Raw genomic sequence first — 19,900 nt, 5'->3', positions numbered from 1 at the left:
TTGTTGAATAATTTGAAGACTTGGCTACAAAGTTTTGTAGTTCCTTTATATAAGAAACTGTAAATTTGACAGCTGAAAGGTTATGCTAAAAAGGGAAAGTAAATTCAATTTTGAAATTTAATAATAATTCAGTAATAACCTTTCCATTATCTGATATTACGGAGAAGCATAGCTACTCAAATCCCCCTTCAGAATAGAAGGAATCTGCAGAACATTTTATATTAGAAGTTATTCAGCGGATAGGCATCAGGATTTCTGCCACAAATAAACCTTTATATCAAAATTAAATTCAATTCTTCATAATTTTTAAGCCTTTCTCCTGCTGATGTAGATAGAACTCAGTAAAATTTCCATTTTACATTAAAGTGTTGACTAAAACTCTTATAAACAAATAGTTAGAGATATTTTTCAATGGCAGTAGATTAAAAAAGTCAATAAACAAAATTAATAAGAAGCGTGTCATGTCCTTCAAACAATGATGTAATATACCAAGTTAAACTTTCCGCGCATGCGCGCGCGCGCGCGCACACACACACACACACACACACACACATGAACAGTCTCAGAGTACAATTTGTATAGATCTGGGAGACAGCAACTAGGTTCCTAAGTCCATAAACAGCAAGAACTCCAGATTTTTTCTGATAGACTTGAGCCCTCTCTCAAACCCTTCCCAAATTTCAAGCGATGTTAATATTTAAGTAACTGCTGAAATGAGGGCTTCGTAATGACATTTTATTTATGTTTAAAACATGAGGCATTTATAGATGTAAATACACTCTCTAGTTTACTCATATATACTTATAGGAGCAAAAACCATCAAAACAGCGAGAAAAAAAGGGGAAACAACTTGTCTTCATACTTCAGCATTTTTCCTTTTCATTGAGCTAGCTTTTACATTATTTGTGCTTTGACATATTGTTACATTGTTCATCTCCTCTGAGCTCAGTGGTCTAGTCTGTATGATGCTGCCTTGATATATTCCTACTCTTTGCTTATATTCTAGATGGCTCCAACCAATACATATGAAGTATAAAACTAAGTCAACATATGTAAATTAAAAAAAATTCAACACGCATAAATGGGAAGTACTTCAAAAGCATATTTCTCTAACATTTTAAAATGGGAAATTAGTTTGTACCAGAATGGTTTATACTTCATACCACTCACTCTAGGAAAGCTGTGATACAATTAATGACATACACAATGAGTCTCCTCACTGTAACCCTGGAAAACAATAGGTAAGCAACTCTGAGAAAAACAACTGTGCAGACCAGAATAGGATATTGCTAAAATCTCCATCGAACTGCATTAAAAATGACCATGACAGTTCTCCCTTTGGCAGCGCATGTACTGAAAAACACCATCACAGTCACAATTCTCTTCTAATGGGGATTACAACAACCTTCTAATATCAAGCTTACCCGATGCTCTTCCTGCTGTTGTCTTAGAGTCTCATATTCAAGGGCTGGGGCAGGAAGTTGAGAGATGATTCTTTGTGTTTCTGTCAGCCATGGCCAAAGCTCTTCATAGGTTTCCCAGAACTGGTTAACCAGGGACTGTGCCCGTTCTAGCTGTAGATACCTCTCTGAGTTTACCTGGCAGATGGCATCATAGTTCTTCAACACTTTGTCCAGTTTTTTCTAGAAAATAAGAGAATGAAATGTGTTCAGCTGGCCAAGCAGCCAAAGACCTCAGGAACTCCAGAATGCCTTTTCTAGCACTAAATACCTAGTGCAAAGCAGGTACTCAATAAATGTATGTTTAGTGAATAAATCATTAAAGCCTATTTAGATTATAACCAGTTCTGTGTATAAAATTTCATTTTAATTAGAATTAAAAAGACCCTTCAAGGGGCACCTGGCTGGCTTAGTCAGTAAAGCATGTGACTCTTGATCTCAGGTTTGTAAGTTGGAGCCCCATGTTGAATGTAGAGATGACTTAAAAATAAAACCTTAAAAAAAAAAAAGATCCTTCAGGTTCATCCATATTGTTGTACATGGCAGGATTTCCTTCCTTTTCAAGGTTGAATAATATTCTACTAAATGCTAATGTTGTGTTCTTGCCACAATTTAAAAAAAATTTTCCTATATGTAAAAATAGCAAAAACGTGGAAAACATCTTAAAATACAACAATTGGAGATTAAGTTAATAAATTATGGTATCTTCATACAAGGGATTTTTATGTCATCATCAAAAATCATGGGATTTAATGACAGAGAACCATCCCCACCTCCAAATACTAGGTGACAAAACTCAAGATATAAACAAATAAATAGCCTCAAGTTTATGAATAAGACACTGAGCTTCCCAAACATAATTAACAAAATTCTTCAACTATCCTTCTAGGTCTTGTTGGTCCTTTAAGGTTGGAAAACAGGTCTCATATGAGTCTAGCAACATTAACATTACTTTGTAGCCAAAAATAAGGACTATCTTTTACAAATGAAATTGTAAGAGGAACTACTAGTCAACAAAATTAATTACATATATTAGAATCAGAGTAGAACATTATATTATACACTATGTTTTGTGGGCTGGTCACAGTGATCTAGATTATGGCATAAATTCACATCATAAACCAAGAGCAGAAGATAGAGCACAATAGTAATCTAATAAACTCCAGAATGACACAGAAATTATTTCATCATGACCAGCATTTTTCATGTCAAGATCTTTGTAAAAATAATAAAGGAAAGGTTAAATTACAAATAAGCAAATTTCCAGAAGAAACAGAAGAAGTACCAGGATACAGTTACATTCTATTCCTTTGTCTATGCTATACCTTAAAAGCAACACCTACTCTGAAATGTGATCTTAGACACAGACTTTTGCGTAATTTTTTTTTACTGTGGGATATTTTCCTACCAGAAGCATTCATACACATTAATTTCTTTAGTCTGCTCAGATGTCTGAATTTGAATGGAACTAAACATTTGTACTTGTGGCTGGTTTTTCATCAATTTAGAAGATTATTAAAAATGCATAAAGTAGATGCTTTCTTACTCAGCTCATTGTTTTTCCTATACAACTTACTGAAATTTTATACAGAATGGATCTCAGCGTTAGAGAAAACGAGGTATTCTGAAGCATATAGACAAGAGTTGACATATCTAGTAACAGTTTATACTGACAGTAATGTAAGTAATACAGCCAACATTAATCGAATGTCTAATGTGTGCCAGTCATTCAAGGACACAAACCTTAATATTAGCACCTATTTAAAAAAAACGTCCCCATGGTGATTCCCTTAAGGAATATTCCTTTTACTGTCACTCTGTAAGCTTAAAAAATGCCTTATTTAAAACTAATGATTTAGCTGTCTAAATGGCAGCTGTGGATAAAGGAAATGTGCTTCTCTAGGACTGAGAGCTTAACGCAGGCCATTTACTCAAGAGTCTCACCACCAGTCACACAGACAAGATTATACCTTCATTGATTGCTTTTCCTCTTCACTGCATGTGGCCATGATTTTATGTCCAGATTTAACAAGTTCATCAATAATATCCTTGTGTCGCAAAATCTCCATGGTGAATGTCTGTGATTTACCAAAATAAAGATTAAGAAGAGAGAGAGTGTATGACTAAAATGAAAACAATCAGGCAAAGTTGTTAAAAATACCAAGCTACGCTAGAGGGGTCTTGCAAAGTAAATCATACAAGCACATTGTCTAGACTTGGGGCCACGCTAACAAATAATTCTGATATAATTGGAAATTCACCTTTTGAAGCTGCAGCTGAGCAGAGGTCTGCTCTTGCTCAAGCCTGATGTCACCCAGAGACATCAATTTCTTTTCAGTCTCAGCAATCCAGGATAACTCGGCACCAGCTGCCTGGTCAAACTAAACAAGAGATAAATACTTAGGTCAGTAAGTTCCTGTAACTGGTGCCGGAAAAATACCTCTCTACATGTCCTTCAAATATCCTAATTCTGACACAAGCGGAAAATTTGAGCTTCTCTCTTCGTGGCATCCTGAAACAGTCTGTGAGGATGACTGAAGTCATAAAGAAAGGCGAACTTCCAGCAGAGTAATGAAACACAAGCTCTTCAAAGGCACTGGATGCATAACACAGCATTAATGACTTTAGGAGCGCTCTCTGTTGCCTTCTTTTTGGTAACCAGAAGACTCTTCTCCTTAAGAGTGCTACCCAAATTGAACGGCTCCAGAAGTCAATAGCTGCATCAAGCACAGCGCCCATCACTTTAATCCACAGGACACGCGGGTGGCATCCTGCTCTCCACATACAGGACTCCTAGCAAAACTCATGAAATATTCGCATGTATTTACCATATTATGTGTGCATAAATGTATGTGCAAAGTATGTTCCTTTATGTAGAGTAAACCCCCAAATATCTCACGTACAATTTTTTTTACATCTCATTTAAGAACAGCAAAAACCACTTCCAAGAGTATTCTTAAATTGTCTAAGAGGTTTCATTTTCCTGATCTTAACAATTCATGGCAGAAATTCATAAAGTACAGAAAAATATACAGAAGAAAATTAAAACCTGGAGTTAATACCGTTGGTATTTTAGTGAATTTCATTCCAAAAGTTGAAAAAGATTTATGAAAGTCCGGGATAAGACTGTATAAACAGTTTCATATCCTGCTCTCTCATTTATTAATGAGAACTTGCCATGTCATAGTCTTTTAAATGTGAATTTTAAGTAATATCATTGTATTCTAGCATACTTGGATATTTTTATCTAGGCTCACTATATTTTCTGCTATTACATAAACAAACCTGTAATAAATAGAAATCTCCGACAGCATCTCCAATTAGTTCCTTAGGATAGATTCTTAGAAGTTGAGTACCAAGTCAGAGAGCATGAACATTTTTGATACCCTGCATCAGATAGAAGCCAGTGCCTTCCAGGCAAGAAGTTATCGTAAATGAGCAAAGTGGGTGAGTGCCCCCACAAGCACCAGTGGGAAATGGTAACTAACGGTGGCATCAGTTGGAGGATTTCATGGGAAACAGACATCATGAGCTTTCAATTCTCTAATATTTCAAGAGAACCTGGAAATCTAGACGGGGGGTAGGGGATAACTAAGTGAGGAGAGAGAAGGGTAGAGATAAGTACTAGACTGGAAAATAATCCATACTTTTAAAACACTCTGTGACACTATGCAGACTCCTGGGCAGATGGAGTAGATGTACTTTTCCCTGTTCCTTGTAAGTATACCTAAAAATCCTGGGCGTTACACACATGTGTACACTGCACACGAAACATACATGAGAAGACTGAAAGGAAAGAGAAGAGAGCAGAACTGCTGTGGACTTTGGTGCTCAAGGAACAACACAGTGGTTAGTTCTCTGGGGGTTTTTTTTTCTTGCCTCACGTATCCTGCACTGGATACTGGAGAAAGTGCAACCCAGAAACACTGAGAGGAACAGACAAAAACCCTAAGAAAAGACTGCTCTCTCAGCCAAATGACCAGGAAAGGGGCACCCCAGCAAGAGAACATTTAAACAATAGCCACTCTGTCTAAACACCACAGAACAGAAGCCGTGGTCCCACCCACAATCAAGCCAAGAAAGGGCTAGATTTTCATCCTCATGAGCAACAGGACAAGCTGTGGACACTGCTGGTGATGTCAAGAGAGGGCCAAGTAGGGAGCCAGAACTTTAGTTCCCACTGGCCATTGACAAGGTTCCTGCCCCGACTGTCCATAGAAAGGATGTCGGGAGCCCCCCACGCAGTAATGAGTTGCCCCTCTCCGTCTCCTCTGGTGTGGTGTCGGGGAAGGCCTAGTGGAGAGTCAGGACTCTCACCACTACTTACTGGTTAACGTAGTCACCCCCACTGAGGTGTGGGAAAGGCTGCTCAGAGAACTGAAGTCCAACTCCCACTCCCAGCCAGCAGATATGAGGAACACCCCCATTAGGTATCACGAGGGGCTGAGTGGGGAACCTGGAGCGCTTCCACCTGGTAGCACCCTTGCCTTCTTCTGCCAGAGTGGTGCCAGAGGAAGTCAGCCAAAACAGAAAGTTTAATCAGTCAAAACAGAAAGTTTAATTAAGACCCAAAATTCATGACTTCACAGCAAGAACTAAGAAGACCTCCAACGGAACTAAAGAGAGATAATCAATGGACACCAGTAAAGAGAGGACAGAAATGTTAGCACTGTCTGACAACAATGTGAAAGGAGCCATGATAAAAATGCCTCACTGAGCACTTTCAAACATAGCTGAAATGAATGAAAAATTAGAGAAGACCTTAACAACAAAACAGTCTCAGCAAAGAAAAGAGGCAATGTAAAGAACCAAATGGAAATTTTAGAATTTAAATTTATAATAACAAATAAGCTTGGTGGGTGAGATCAATGAAGGGCATGGAGGAAAGAGTCAGTGAAGCAGAAGACAGAACAGAAATTACCCAATCTAAGTAAGAGAAAATAGACTGGAGAAAAAAAAAAATCAACAGAACCTCAGAGACCTGTGGAACTACAATAAAAGATCTAACATTCCTGTCACTGGAGTCCCAGAAGGAGAGGAGAAAGAAGCTGTCCCAAAAAGTACTCAACCATTCTAGAAATGACGTGCAGAAAGTTTGTGGTTGCCAGGAGTAAGGAGAGGGTAGAGGTGGGAGTCTATAAAAGAGCAGCATGAAGTAGTCCTGTGGTGATGAAATCTTTTGTATCTTGACTGCATCAACGTCAACATCCTGCTTGTGATCCTATGCTATAATTTTGCAAAATACTACCCTTGAGGAAAATAGGTAAAGGGTACAATGGGATCATCTCTACATTATTTCTTATAATTACATGTGAATCTATAATTATCTTTAAAAAAGTTAATTAAAAACAACAACAATAATTCTGTGTGGTGAACCTCTCATCTGTGAGTTCTTATTTGCATATTCTTTTAGATTTATACTACACCAAACAGCCCTTCAGATGGGATGTGCCAATTTATAATCCCATAAGGAGAGTTTTGCTGTACCCTCATCACCATGGGGTATAATTTATTTTTTAATAATATTTGCCAAGCTTATCAGTGGACTTCCCTTCATTATGAGGAAATAACCCGCCAGCCATGAACTGGCACAAAAATGAATAGCACTGATTAAGAGTACTATTATGCTTTCAATCTTATAAGAAAAAATAACAAATTATACAAGTAAAGAATACATAATAATAATGTTATTATTACAGTTTTTTTTTCTATATGCCATGGACCCACTTGTTTTCACCTTTGCGACATGAGTTAAGTAAATTTGCAAATAAGTAAATAAATACTGAAGCTATTTGCAGGTCAATTTCTTTTAGTCAACAGTTCAGAATAGAAAAAAATTTCAGATAACCATTTGAATAATGGGCCCAAGCCAGACATTTAATAGGGGTAAAAATAAGTCTTACATTTACCTTAAAAACTCAACTGCATAAGGATATGAAAGGGAAAATAGGGCTTAACAGACCTTTCCCAAACAATCTCTACACATGCTACCAGCACAAAATCTGAATATAAACCAACATCTCCCAAAAAAATGATGCAGAGTCAGGCTGCTTTAAGACAAATATAGTATCTGGGCAGCAGTCACACTATCATACCTGCTGATCAGAATTCTCCTTCAAGTGTCACACACTGAAGAGGATCACTGACACGCTAACGTTGTTCCAGATAGAAATTCAGAGTTTTAGCCCTCAGAGTAATCTCCCTTAAAAGGGCAGTACTTCTGAAACGACTCTGCACATGTGTATGTTCCAATATAATTATTTATTTTTCCTGTATTTCCCATAATATTATACATTTTTTTTTTTTAGCAAAGCCACATTTTCCATAAAATTTATTGAAGGGGCTCATGGTTTTGCAGACAATAGTGTTAAGATACGTTTTTTCACTGATTCATTACTTTTTCTGCTACTGGGAAAAATCAGAACAATGTAGATTCCAGAAAGAATCTTGAAAAACACCTGAAAAATTCTATCTTGAGGTGCTTTGGTGGCTCAGTTGGTTAAGTATCTGACTCTTGATTTTGGCTCAGGTTACGATCTCAGGGATGCTGGGCATGGAGCCTGCTTAAGATTCTCTCTCTCTCTCCCTTTGTCTTTGCCCCACCTCTCCCTCTTTAAAAAATTCTATCTTCATCAATAATTTTTACAATGCTACTTAGTTTCAAATGGAACTACTCATTAGTTAGCAATAATATATCAATGTGAAAAAGAAAAAAAATTGGGGGGTACCTGCCTGGCTCTGTCAGTGGAGCACGTAACTCCTGGTCTCAAGGTTGTGAGTTCAAGCCCCACACTGAGGGTAGAGATTACTTAAAAATAAAATTGTAAAAAAAAAAAAAAAGAATAGGGGTGCCTGGGTGGCTCAGTCAGTTAAGCAGCTGCCTTCGGCTCAGGTCATGATCCCAGGGTCCTGGGATCCAGCCCCGAATCGGGCTCCCTGCTCAGCGGAGAGCCTGCTTCTCCCTCTCCCTCATGTCCCACGAGGGAGTCCCTCGTGCTCTCTATCTCTCTGTCAAATAAATAAATAAAATCTAAAAAAAGAAGAAGAAGAAAAATGTCCACTAATTTGGAAGCTTCAGATGTAGAAAAAGAAATCCTCATGAAAAACAAGTACAAGGGTCTTCCATGAATGGTTCACTAGCTTTCAAGCCATACACGATGAAAACTTCAAAATAAAAGTTTATTATGTGATTCACTTAAAGAGTACAAAACTGAGCAAAATAGTACAGGCCTTTGTACCTGAGTGCAAGTGCTTCAAAATAACCTGAATAAAATTTAACAATAAGGAGTGTTTTTTCTCTACCGACCCCTAAAAAAATAAAGTGACACACCACCCTGCTTGTTTGTAATCAGGCTATTTTTAGCACTTAATACGACAGTCCTAAGAAATAAAGTCAGGCTGTTAGTGTCAATATTAGTTTAAATCTATTTTTCTCTCTCTCTCCTTAAAAAAAAAGGGGATCCAGTGAAAAACAGTGTGATGATACACTCTAAGTTGCCAAAATGGAAAGCTGAAACTCAAACACTATTTCTTCGACCAAGGCAAATATTTGCTCTGCTAAAAGAAAACAAGACTTCAAGCAGAGATTTCCCTTCTGTCTTTTGAGAAATTTTTTCATTAAATTAGCAAATATTTATTGTCCAGCAACAAAGAGAACAGCCACAGGGTCTTCACGAGCAATCTGCAGTAAAGCAAGGCATTTTATTTAGGCCCAAGAATCTTTCAAATGACTCTCTGTGTGCTTTTCTAATAGACCATAAAAGCTGTTTATTTTACAATGTGAGCAATATGGAGAGCAAGTTTACTAGACCAAATTTTAATAAATTTGTTCACAGCTTACTCAAATAGCAAAAATTAACTTCAAATACATTAGGGATAATCTTACCATCCATAATTGCATTCTGGGAAATATTTTATTAGGTATTATTAGTGGAGTCTAATCACTAAGGTACTCTAACTCCTATTACAGTTGAACTAGTAGTTCAGGAATTTCCAACAAGATAATGAAAAACAATTTTTAAGAGATTTTTATTTTTTAAGTAATCTCTATATCCATTGTGGGGCTTGGATGCACAACCCCAAGATCAGGAGCTGAGCTAGTCAGGTGCCCTGATAGTAAGAGATATTTTAATTGGCTATCTCTAAATATTCCTGAAAAACAGTCTAAAGCAATAATGGCCAGCATTTTACTGAACACGCTAAGTGCTTCATACTCAATATCCTCTTTAATCCTGACACAATGGCATAAGCTGGGCATTACCATTAACCCCATCCACAGTTGAGAAAACTGAGGCAGAGAGAAGTTATCTGACTTTCCAGAGATTATCCAGCTAGTTAATGTTGGATCTGGGACTCAAAGCAAGGTGGCCTGCCCCCAGGGACTGTGCTTCTAGTTGCCATGTTATGTATAGCACTTGTGCTTGTCTACAGTCTGGGCTTCATGAACTCAAAATATTCATGTGATTTCACCAAAAATGGCCCAAATACCCTAAGTCAATAGTACGTTTTAACTTCTTCTTTAAATATTTCTCCAATCTCTGACAAACTGCTTTTGTATTTATCTAGAAACTTTCTCTAAAGTGGGAAGAGGTTGAAGAAAGGCAAAATGTAAGTGAACCTTAACTCCAAGGACATCTTTTACTCCCTTCCCCTGGCTGAGGATCTTATCACTTTCTTTTCATTAGCATTTCCTTCCATTTTGCTCTGCATTATTCATAACACAGCCCATATTTTCCCATCCCCAACACCTGGAGGGTCAAAATAAATCTCACTTCCATGGGGGAGGTTTCCTTCTAGTTCTTTAGAAGAAATAAACAGGTGTTATTTTTCTCCAAGGCTGATTCCTAATAAACCAATGACCTGCTTATTTTAACTGCCCCCAAATCACAAACCTACGTATCTTTAATATAAAGGGGTCATTGCGGCCAATAAAATAAGACAAGCAATCAGAACTGTTGAAGAATGCCTGGGATTCCTAGACCCAGTGAAACGCACCCATTTTAGCAACTTCTGACAACTGTGCATATTGGTAAGAGGCAAAAGACAATGAACTGCTCTGAGGTTTAAACAAGGATAAGGATCTGACTTCAGGCTACAAGTCTGTACATCTTTTAAATGAAAGTGCCTTCTCCCTTTACCACCTCGCTCATTTGGTTCAGTTTGCATATTAGAGGAAAAAAAGCAACAAAAATATGTTACTATACACAGGTTTAACATGCAAAACCACATACAGGTGCTAACTCAGTTGACCTTATGTATTATGAGAAGGATGCAGGTGTTCCGCTTTGTTTATAAAGCTCTCCACCACTATTCACTAAGCTGCCTCGTTCTGCTCAGACTTTTCCTAAAAATAATGAATGGACCTAATTCTTATAAAAAAGAATACTCTCGGGGTGCCTGGGTGGCTCTGTCAGTTGGGCATCTGACCCTTGGTTTCCCTTCAGGTCATGATCTCAGGGTCTCAGGGGCATGAGACGGAGCCCTGCATTGGGCTCCATGCTCAGCAGGGAGTCTGCCTCTCCCTCTGTTCCTCCCTCCCCACCCATCTGCATACTCTCTCTCTCAAATAAATAAATGAAATTGTAAAAAAAAAAAAAAGACTGTTCTCTTCAGAAGGTCAATGCCTGCCAATCTGTAGAGTCGGATGCACACAGTCCTTGCTCCTTAGCCCATAATTGAGGCAGTTTGATTACTTCTCAAATAGCAATAAATACTACTCACATTTACACAGAGTTCTATTACCATCAGGCTCTAAGATTTCAAAATTCAGTGACAAATGTTTTCAAAACTTACCATGATATAGGAGTAACATTAAAAAAAAAAAAAACAACTAACCACATCAAATCAGAACTTTTCTTAAAAACTATATTAATAAAGGGCTGTTACAAAGTCATGCTAATTAGCAGGTATCTGTATGCATCCTTCCCTTTCCTTTTCAAGCTAATTCTTTCCATGTGTTCCTGGACATCTTTCTTGTGGGTGTCTGGAAGTCAATATACTCTGCAATAGTGGCCTGACACCTCACAAAGTCTTCATATTTCTGCTGAATTCCAAAAAGCAGGTGATAATATTATAAAGGAGGTAGATCTGAACATAAACAGCCTTAATGCCTGGGGAGGGTGAAACACCTTAATAGAAATTTGCCTGGAAACAAAACATTCAGTTATTTAAAATCTAGTTAATCTAGCCAGCTTATTATGAAGCAAAGCATTAAATATATACATTTAAAAGTGAACAAGTCATGTTCAAGACACATATCTTTACCCCATTAACCTGTGGGTGTGGGTATGTTGAGGGTAGGGACATGGAAAGGATTAGCTGTTACTAAAACCAATTTTATGTGACTACAGGTATGTCCGAAAAGATGAACGGTGGTTAGATCATGTCCAGGGTTTCAGAGGAGGAGAAACACAGAACAGTACATGATTTGTTTATACGCCATAAAACAGTACAAAATATGTGGCTAACATCCAGGTCTCAAGATGTTTTTGCATCATCTCTTATATTGCATGATGGATGTATTATCATTGCGTAAACAGAAAAGAAATATTTTAGTATCAACTCTACTCTGGTCCTAATTCCAAACATTTATAAATGGGCAAAGTCACGAAAGGACTTCAGTGATTTATTAGCTCCTTTATAAACTTGAAAATTGTAAGTTTAGAAACCATTCTTTTGGGTACAAAACTAAACCTTCGCCAAAACCAGAAAAACAGGTACCAAATTTGTTTTTAAATTCTCCGAGAGAATGGTAATTTCATATCCTGTCAGCACTGTACTCTCCTGGCTCACGGTCCTTGTAGACAGAGATGCTCTCATTGCATCCTTCCATTTTGCTGTGATAATGGCACCTTTCTTCAGATTATTGGAGGAGGATAGAAAAAAAATGACACCACCCCTCAGGATTTCTCCTCTCTACATAATTTGTTAGGAGGCACCACAGTGAGTAGAATGAGATCTGGATTAAATCTGGGTCCAACTCCAGCATGTACCAGCTTTTGGGATCACAGGCAAATCCTTTCACCGCACATGTTCTTCCCACTCAAAAGGCATGTCTCTTCAGCATAGCGGGAGGATTTCAATTTTTTTTTTTTTTTTGATGGCTTAAGTACATTTTACAGATTTTCTTTACTGCTGGAGGTATTCCACTGGACAGACTTGCAGGCATTTCAAAGGAATGCACATATGAATACAGAATAAATACATGCGAACAATGAGAAAACAGCATCGACTTTAGCTGTGTGACCTACCTTACTACTACACACATTCTCTCTCTCTCTCAGAAGGAAGACTAGAAAGCTAGTGATCATATTATTTACACACATTCTTCCTTCCAAGAGTTTTCTGTATTCTTTCAGAAAATTTTAAAATTTTCTATAGCAAATGATTTTATCAGAAAAAGAAAAAAACAAACAAACAGTAACTGTTATTTTCCCAAATGATATATGTTTGGGACATATACTGACTTGGTTACTTCAGAAAATACCTGCTAACCTTGAAAAGAACTGAACTACAGTTGATGACATTGGCACATGACCAAGATTACTAACCAATAAAGCTCCACCTGCCATCTTGCCCTCATTACGGTCTTACTTCAATGAACTGACCAGCCACAGTCAACTTCTCAAGAAAAATCATACTCCAGGTGTACAGAATATTTGTCTTGCTATTTAGGAAATCTTCAGTGCCAATTCTGAAATACTGATATCAGTTTTGGTGAAAAAAATTTCAGTATTTTCCTATAGCTGAATAACTTCACAAATAAATGCATTTATTTTCCTGTCATAAGGAGGCACAGAAACTATGCCAAACTTGGAAATCAGAAGTCATGCAGATACATTCCTCAGGCATGAATGCTCTCCCTCACAAAAACTTTTTTAAGCAGGCCTTTTGCTGTCCTGGTTTTTCATCAGCTTTCGTGACTCCACAGCATGGCACGAACAGGAGGAGGGAAGCATTGTGCCACATAAATTATGATATATAACAATATATAAGTTACACCTTTACAGCAACCTTCAGAAATTAATTCCGGACGCTCCCACACAATCTGCATGATTTGCGTTTCTTGCTTCTGGCACGCATTAGGAAAAGCTTAGTTACGGACCTTTCACAGCTCTGCTCTACAGTACAGTGTAAGACTGCACTAACCCTGCCACAGCAAGTCTACAGTGAGATTCTGATGACTTAATGTAAACAGTCTGGATACTCCATAGAAGTTCATCAAAACATGTCTTCTAAACTTCTGTCTCCAGGACCCCACTCATTGCCCACAGGTTTCCAAGGGAGCTGGGGTGAGGGCCGGGTGCTCATAAAACTCTCCAGAACTACAGACTCTGCATGAGTCACACACAGGTCAGAAACTGTTGTTTTCCCCCTCCAGTCATCTCCAGAAAACACACATCACCAACACACCACTGCTTCCTTTGCAGAAAGAATGTAGCCTTTCTCTGCCATAGCTGTAGGGAAATGAGCAGCTAATACTGACTTAGATGAAAACTCAAAATATTTACTCACAGACAGATCAGACTTAGTCAAGGCACAAAATTAGCATTAGCATTTCACATACATGGAGGCAAAAAGCACTCTGTTTGGAAAGTGGGGCTGGTCTTCCCAGCAAGTGACTTGGTAAAGGCTAAGTCTGGGATACAGTGAGGCAGATGGCTGTTAACAATGTACAGATTAGCAGTGCCCTGCCTGGCACTCACGTGTCAAGGGACCCGAATTCTTTTCAAACCCCTCCTTTCATTTTTGAAGCATAACAAATGAGTGGGAACACTGTGAACAGTAATCTTTGTTCAGGTAAAGGCTCGGAGAACAACTAGGGAGAATTTATTGCCAGGACAACAAACTATGCGTCCCTACCTGCTGGGATCTCAGAATGGCGGCATCGATCTCCTCCACCTTTTGAGTGATGGTGTCGCTCACTAACCGGTAGCGCTCATTGTCCTCGGCCACCATTTTTTCAAGTCCTTCCCTTGCCCTCCATGGTACCAGCTCCAGTAAAGCACTGCTCACTTCGTTAAGAGAGTCCAACAAGGCTTTGCTGTTCCTTGCTTCCTTTTTCAGTTCCTGAAAACAGAATTAAGAAAACATACAAATCTGGGGGTACTGCTCAAGAGTGAACAGGCTTTCCCTTTCCCTGTCATTGGCCCTAAAGTCCTTTGCAAGCCAATAGTGCCAGGCCCTGGTTGCCCAGTTAAGTTCTAGAAACCTTTGTTATTTAAAGCTATTCTGTAAAAAGGAAAGTGTTTCCTGAGGAGTTCCAAAGAACAATTCACTAGTCAACATGGCAAAGATTTTATCTTTGAACTTTAATATAATGTTTAAAATTTGGGAAACAAAACCAAGTAAGATGGTATGTATTATTCTTGGCCTTCTGGTAACTTCTCAGTAATCAGGTACCAGAAAAGTAAAATAAAGAGGAAAGTCCAAGCCAGAACTGAAGTGACCCTCAAGATGAGAACATACTGGCTTTACATCATCCCAGCTGAATCATGACAGGCTCTGTGAGCCTGACCTCCCCAACTCCCTTTCACCCCACGTGATCACACTTCCTTTATCAACTTCAGGGTTGATAAAAACAGAGGTTCTCTCTGAAGAGAAGAACCATTACCATGACAGAACACCACCTCTGCAGTACAAGGAGAAAAGCTACCTCATGTTATGCACCTATCTTAGAAAAATATGGTTACTCTAAACAATTACGTGTGTGTCTAAAACAATCATTTTCCTTCTTTTTTTTCTTCCTCTCTGTTTTCATCATTCTGTCTCTTGTGTAATAAACTATACTCCCAACCATAAGACTTGAAACAAATTACGATGCACTGTGATCCTGTCTGGTTTCCTGAAAGTTCTAAACCATTGATTTGCTACCAGTTTCTCTTGGGTCCTCACCCGTGGAGGCATCCTCCAGTCTGTTAGGAATGACCTGAGACTATCTCCCCAAAAGAGAACCCACAGATCAAAACGCATAGATGAGAGCGTACTTTCTGCCTCGCTTGTGCTTGGCTTGCTGCGTCTCCCGTCAGGACCTGCGTCTCATAGGAAAGTAATTCCACCTCCACTCTGTCCAGCCAGACGCAGAGCTCCTCACGCGTGGAGTGCAGCTGCCTCGCGAGCTGCAGGGCCTGTTCCAGAGTCTTGGCTACATCCGTGCTCAATTTCGTAATGTCTTTGTACCTCACTTTAATGGCTTCCAATTTATCTTGAATTATTAAAACTTCATCACCTAAAATTTCAAAGGCATGTTAGATCTCCAGAAAGAAAAGGTAGAGAGAGAGTCTCCTCAGATATTATTGTACACTGATGAGATTTTTCTAGGATGGGAAAAAAAAAAAGGCGGGACATTTTCCCATAGATGATCTGACCCAAAAGAAACCTTTTTCCAGGTTTTAATCTTTTTCCCAGGACTTTTGGCAAATCTCAACAGCTCTGAAAACACAACTATAAAGTTGGAAAGGGCTACAGCACCTCAGTTATGAAGGCATCATCTTTGCATCTAACTACATGGCATTTTTGGTTTTCAAGCAGAGGGGCTAAACACTGCTTGGGTTCAAACACTGGCTCTGTGGCTTGTTACCATGTGTAAGAACCTCTCTGTTCCCTTGGTTATGCATCATTACAGAGGGGTAAGAACAGAATCCACCTCATAAGGTCATGATAAAAATTCAATGAGTTTATTTGCAAAGTGTTTAGAACGGTGCCTGGACTATGTGTACGTATGCATGCACGAGTGTGTGTATGTGGGACATATGCGTGGTGTGTGCATGTTTATACATGTTAAAAATAATAAACTCATCTGCACTGTCTCAGTAGGTCCTCACTTGACTCTACTTCATGTTCAGATAGAGAAATTGTGTCCTGGATTTCACACTTCTAGTCCAAGATCCTAGATACCAGAATACTGGTCTAGATACTAGATACTAGAATAATCTAGATAGATTCTAGATACTATATTGAATCCTCCAACTCATAGTGAGTGATACTTGCCCATACCACAGTACCGACGCTCACCGACATGGGTAGAGCGGAACTTTCCTATGGCCAAAGGAATGACCAACACAAGTCAGTCTGTATCTGTTTTGTTTTGTTTTGTTTTCTTGGTGGGTTTAAGGATGAGAAACAAAGCCTGGGGGTAGCCATGGGGTGTGTGTGCGTGTGTGTGTGTGTGTGTGTATCATGGAACACAAACTAGCTTAACACTGGAAAAATGTGTCTACCACCTAGGCACTCATGTAGTACAAACCGCCTCCCGCAAGTGGAAAACCCACATAACTCTGCTTCCCAGACCACCCCCTATGCCACAGTGCTTTGTGTGAGTAATACGCACAACTTCCATTAAGAACGCAAATGAGATCATGAGAAAAAAAGTGAGATCATATTCCAAAACCCCCTTGGGTTTCAGCCTTCAAAAGAATTCTGCAGAATGAAGTCTTGGAGTGGCCCCAAAATTACAAAATACTGTTTTTCCCCCCTCCCTAAAATATTTAGAAAGCAATGAAAAAATGCTAACTGCATGATGAGTTGATTTGAAAGATTCTCACCTGTTGTTTGTTTTAGTAGTTCTAAGCCATTTAGTAATGCCTGATCTACATTTTGTTTTCTGAGTAGGATGTCCTCTTGCAGAACCTAAAAACACAGGTATCATTTTTATGTGGAGGGGGGATTTAAATAACAATTAGCTTTGGTTAATCTTAGAGAACTCTGTGTTTCATAGAGATTTAACTATACGCCTCCCAACTAGTCATTCCTGTTCCCCCGTCTCCCCCTCCTCTCTAAACCATCCTGGCCCAGGTCTCATGTTCAGCTACCCTAATTCACACACTCTCTGTTTCATAAAACAGCTTCTGTGAAAATACTGGACTACTAGTTAATTACGGGTCTTTGTATACAACCCTAAAACAACAAAAGAAAAGTGAAAAATCTGGCTAGTGGATAAATTCAATCTTTTCCGAAGGTGACTTCATCAGAAGTAATCTGTATACACAGACAAAGTCTTTTTGGGGTATAGCAATTCACCTAAATCATAAGAACATAAAATAACACAGAAATAAGGAAGACTGAGAAAACAGTGACAACTGAAATGAAAAAAGAACATAAATAAAAATACCCGAAGTTCAGACTGCTGCTCCCACAGCCCCTCAGTGCTGTAGTCCTGGACTGAGAGCTTGCTGAGTTTGTCATGCACTTCGTTCAGCCAAGTCATCAGCTCAACTTCATCTTCCCCAAAAATCTTAGCATTACATAAGGCCTGCTGGAGGAGCTCAGACCTGCTGTGACTTTTCTCTTGAATCTCAATGTACCACACTTGAGAGGAGTCTAATTTATTTTGCACCATATCTTTATCCTCCCTGGAGCTCAAAACCTTTAAGGACTGGCCAATGCTAACAGCCTGGTGTAAATGTTTATTGTGATGGATGATGTCATCTTCTAAGGCCTAAAATAAAGTTTAAAAAAAAAGAGAGAGAGAAACAAAAAGGATGGGCAAATAAAAATGAAAACATAAATAGAACGAAAGAATGACACCTGAAATGGGCTGCTGCGATCATGCGTAACACAACAGTATATAACTCAAATTTATGACATAAAACCACGAAGGAGATGGAAAACGGAATCTTACTAATGTGCAATGGGTATCTTACTTTGTGCTGTGCAATTTGTTCCTCAAGTTTTGACGCTTGGGTTCCTATGGGCTCACAATTCGCCAGCCTCTTTTCTATGGTTGTAAGCCACTCATTCAATGGTTCTAGGGTTTCATGAAATTGCTGTGCTACCACCGAGATACCTTCCAACTGACGATTCCTACACAAGTGCCAAGATAAAGGTCAGTTAGGGATGAAGAATGTGTGAAATATTCAACAAAAGCCTTTACTCATGCTCTTGCATTTGAAACATTTTTTGTGGAAAACATCTAAGGTTAAAGTTAAGATCTCTCACATTTAAAGGACATGCTAAAATAGTTCTCCTACTAAATAAAATTCAAAGTGAACCACAGACCAATCCCAAGTGCCTAAATCTTAAGAAACTCTGAAGAAATTTGGTTGCAATACTTATAATAATAATAGCTGGATAATAATAAGAGCAAATGTTTTAATAACAACAGCAACAATAATAATGACAGTAACAAAAAAAAATTTACTGAACATATAGTCTGCACCAAACCCTGTTCTAAGTGTTTTACATATTAATTAACTTCGATCAGAGCACTAGTTACTGTGATTGCCTTAATCAACTGGTCAAAATTGGATTCACATGTTGAAGACCACCTATAGCTACCCCGCATGGAATGAATAGGGATTCCTACTAGAGTAGTGTGTCAGGTGTATTTTCCACCCCCCACCCCAAGTACAGCATCAGGTATATTTCCCAAAAGCAACAGTTAATATTTATGGATTAAAATACCACAAAAGAAGAGAAATATTCTTCAGACTTTGACTTATTTGAAATACACTTTTATATAATTTGAAATGCTTCTAGAAAACCTATTGTTTCCTCAGTGTAAAAAGTACCATGGAAGTGAAAACTCACTTCCCTCGTCCTCAGTTTTCACCTAGAGCCAGAGACTGTGCTGGTCTCTATACTGAGAATTCTATACCTGATTCAGTATCAAATCCTGGGACGAAGGATTGTTGTCATAACTTTTTATCCTGTTTAATTCTAAGGGAATCATGTGATTTAAGAAATTCGCTTCCTACAGAGACCAAAGGATTTCTAGAAAATTGGCACATGCGACTGAACACAATTTCTGTATCATTTTATCATAAACTACATATTCCTATATGTCTTAAAACTTTCAGATGAAATATATTTGATCTTTAAAAAATGAATAAAATGACAAAACTATTTTTGACTTCTGACTTATCACTAAATTCAAATATCCAATCATCTAGAATCAGTGAAAATAAATTATTTTGTGACTAAGTTCAGTTTACTGTGACTTAAATTGTGAGTGACTTTATTAAACTGTGTAGGAATCATAATATGACCAGTACCTTTCCACTTAATACCACTGTGAGGAAGGTTTAGGACAAGAAAGCTATGTGGTAGCAAAGCAGGGACCTAGACATTCATTAATTTATTTTCTAAAAAGTACTAAGAGTATCCCCATGGCAGCCAGGGCACAATGTCCTGGGGCATTACACAGAAGGAATGATCTCCTGAAACATATTAAAGGTTATGAAGCTTTTAGCCTCCTTAGGAGCAACTTATTCTATGGTCCTACAACTATAATTAATTCTACCTCAATATTCAAGATGAGACAAATCCTTCTCTTCACCATTGTAGTTCCAAAGAATGGAGCAATTTATGGAAATAATCATTCTGTTCAGGGGTTCGTCTATTTTCAAACAGTCTACGTGGCTATGGTTACGCTTCAGTGTGGCTACTACTCAGCACTGGTCAATGTGATGCCAACACGGACAATGAAAAAATACAACTAAAAA

General features: G+C 38.4%; 1 protein-coding gene across 22 annotated transcripts in view; it reads right to left on the bottom strand.

Annotated features, from left to right (window-relative positions):
* Positions 1-19,900, bottom strand: part of DST (dystonin) — a 466,510-nt gene that overhangs the window by 51,357 nt on the left and 395,253 nt on the right. For 20 of the 22 annotated variants that reach the window (XM_032864474.1, XM_032864488.1, XM_032864489.1 and 17 more), the window contains 8 exons: positions 18,101-18,260; positions 17,569-17,895; positions 17,003-17,087; positions 15,446-15,687; positions 14,322-14,528; positions 3,722-3,841; positions 3,431-3,538; positions 1,425-1,643 (listed from right to left, as the gene is read on the bottom strand). In XM_032864474.1, the coding sequence (XP_032720365.1) occupies positions 1,425-1,643; positions 3,431-3,538; positions 3,722-3,841; positions 14,322-14,528; positions 15,446-15,687; positions 17,003-17,087; positions 17,569-17,895; positions 18,101-18,260 (1,468 nt within the window). The remainder of the gene's footprint in view (positions 1-1,424; positions 1,644-3,430; positions 3,539-3,721; positions 3,842-14,321; positions 14,529-15,445; positions 15,688-17,002; positions 17,088-17,568; positions 17,896-18,100; positions 18,261-19,900) is intronic. The other 2 variants (XM_032864486.1, XM_032864493.1) reach the window with 1 other exon arrangement.

This window comes from Lontra canadensis, unplaced genomic scaffold (genome assembly GCF_010015895.1).
Source record: "Lontra canadensis isolate GAN:19392208 unplaced genomic scaffold, GSC_riverotter_1.0 scaffold27, whole genome shotgun sequence".
NCBI lineage: Eukaryota > Metazoa > Chordata > Mammalia > Carnivora > Mustelidae > Lontra > Lontra canadensis.
Note: the sequence above shows the minus strand (reverse complement) of the source record. Positions and strands in the feature narration are given on the sequence as shown.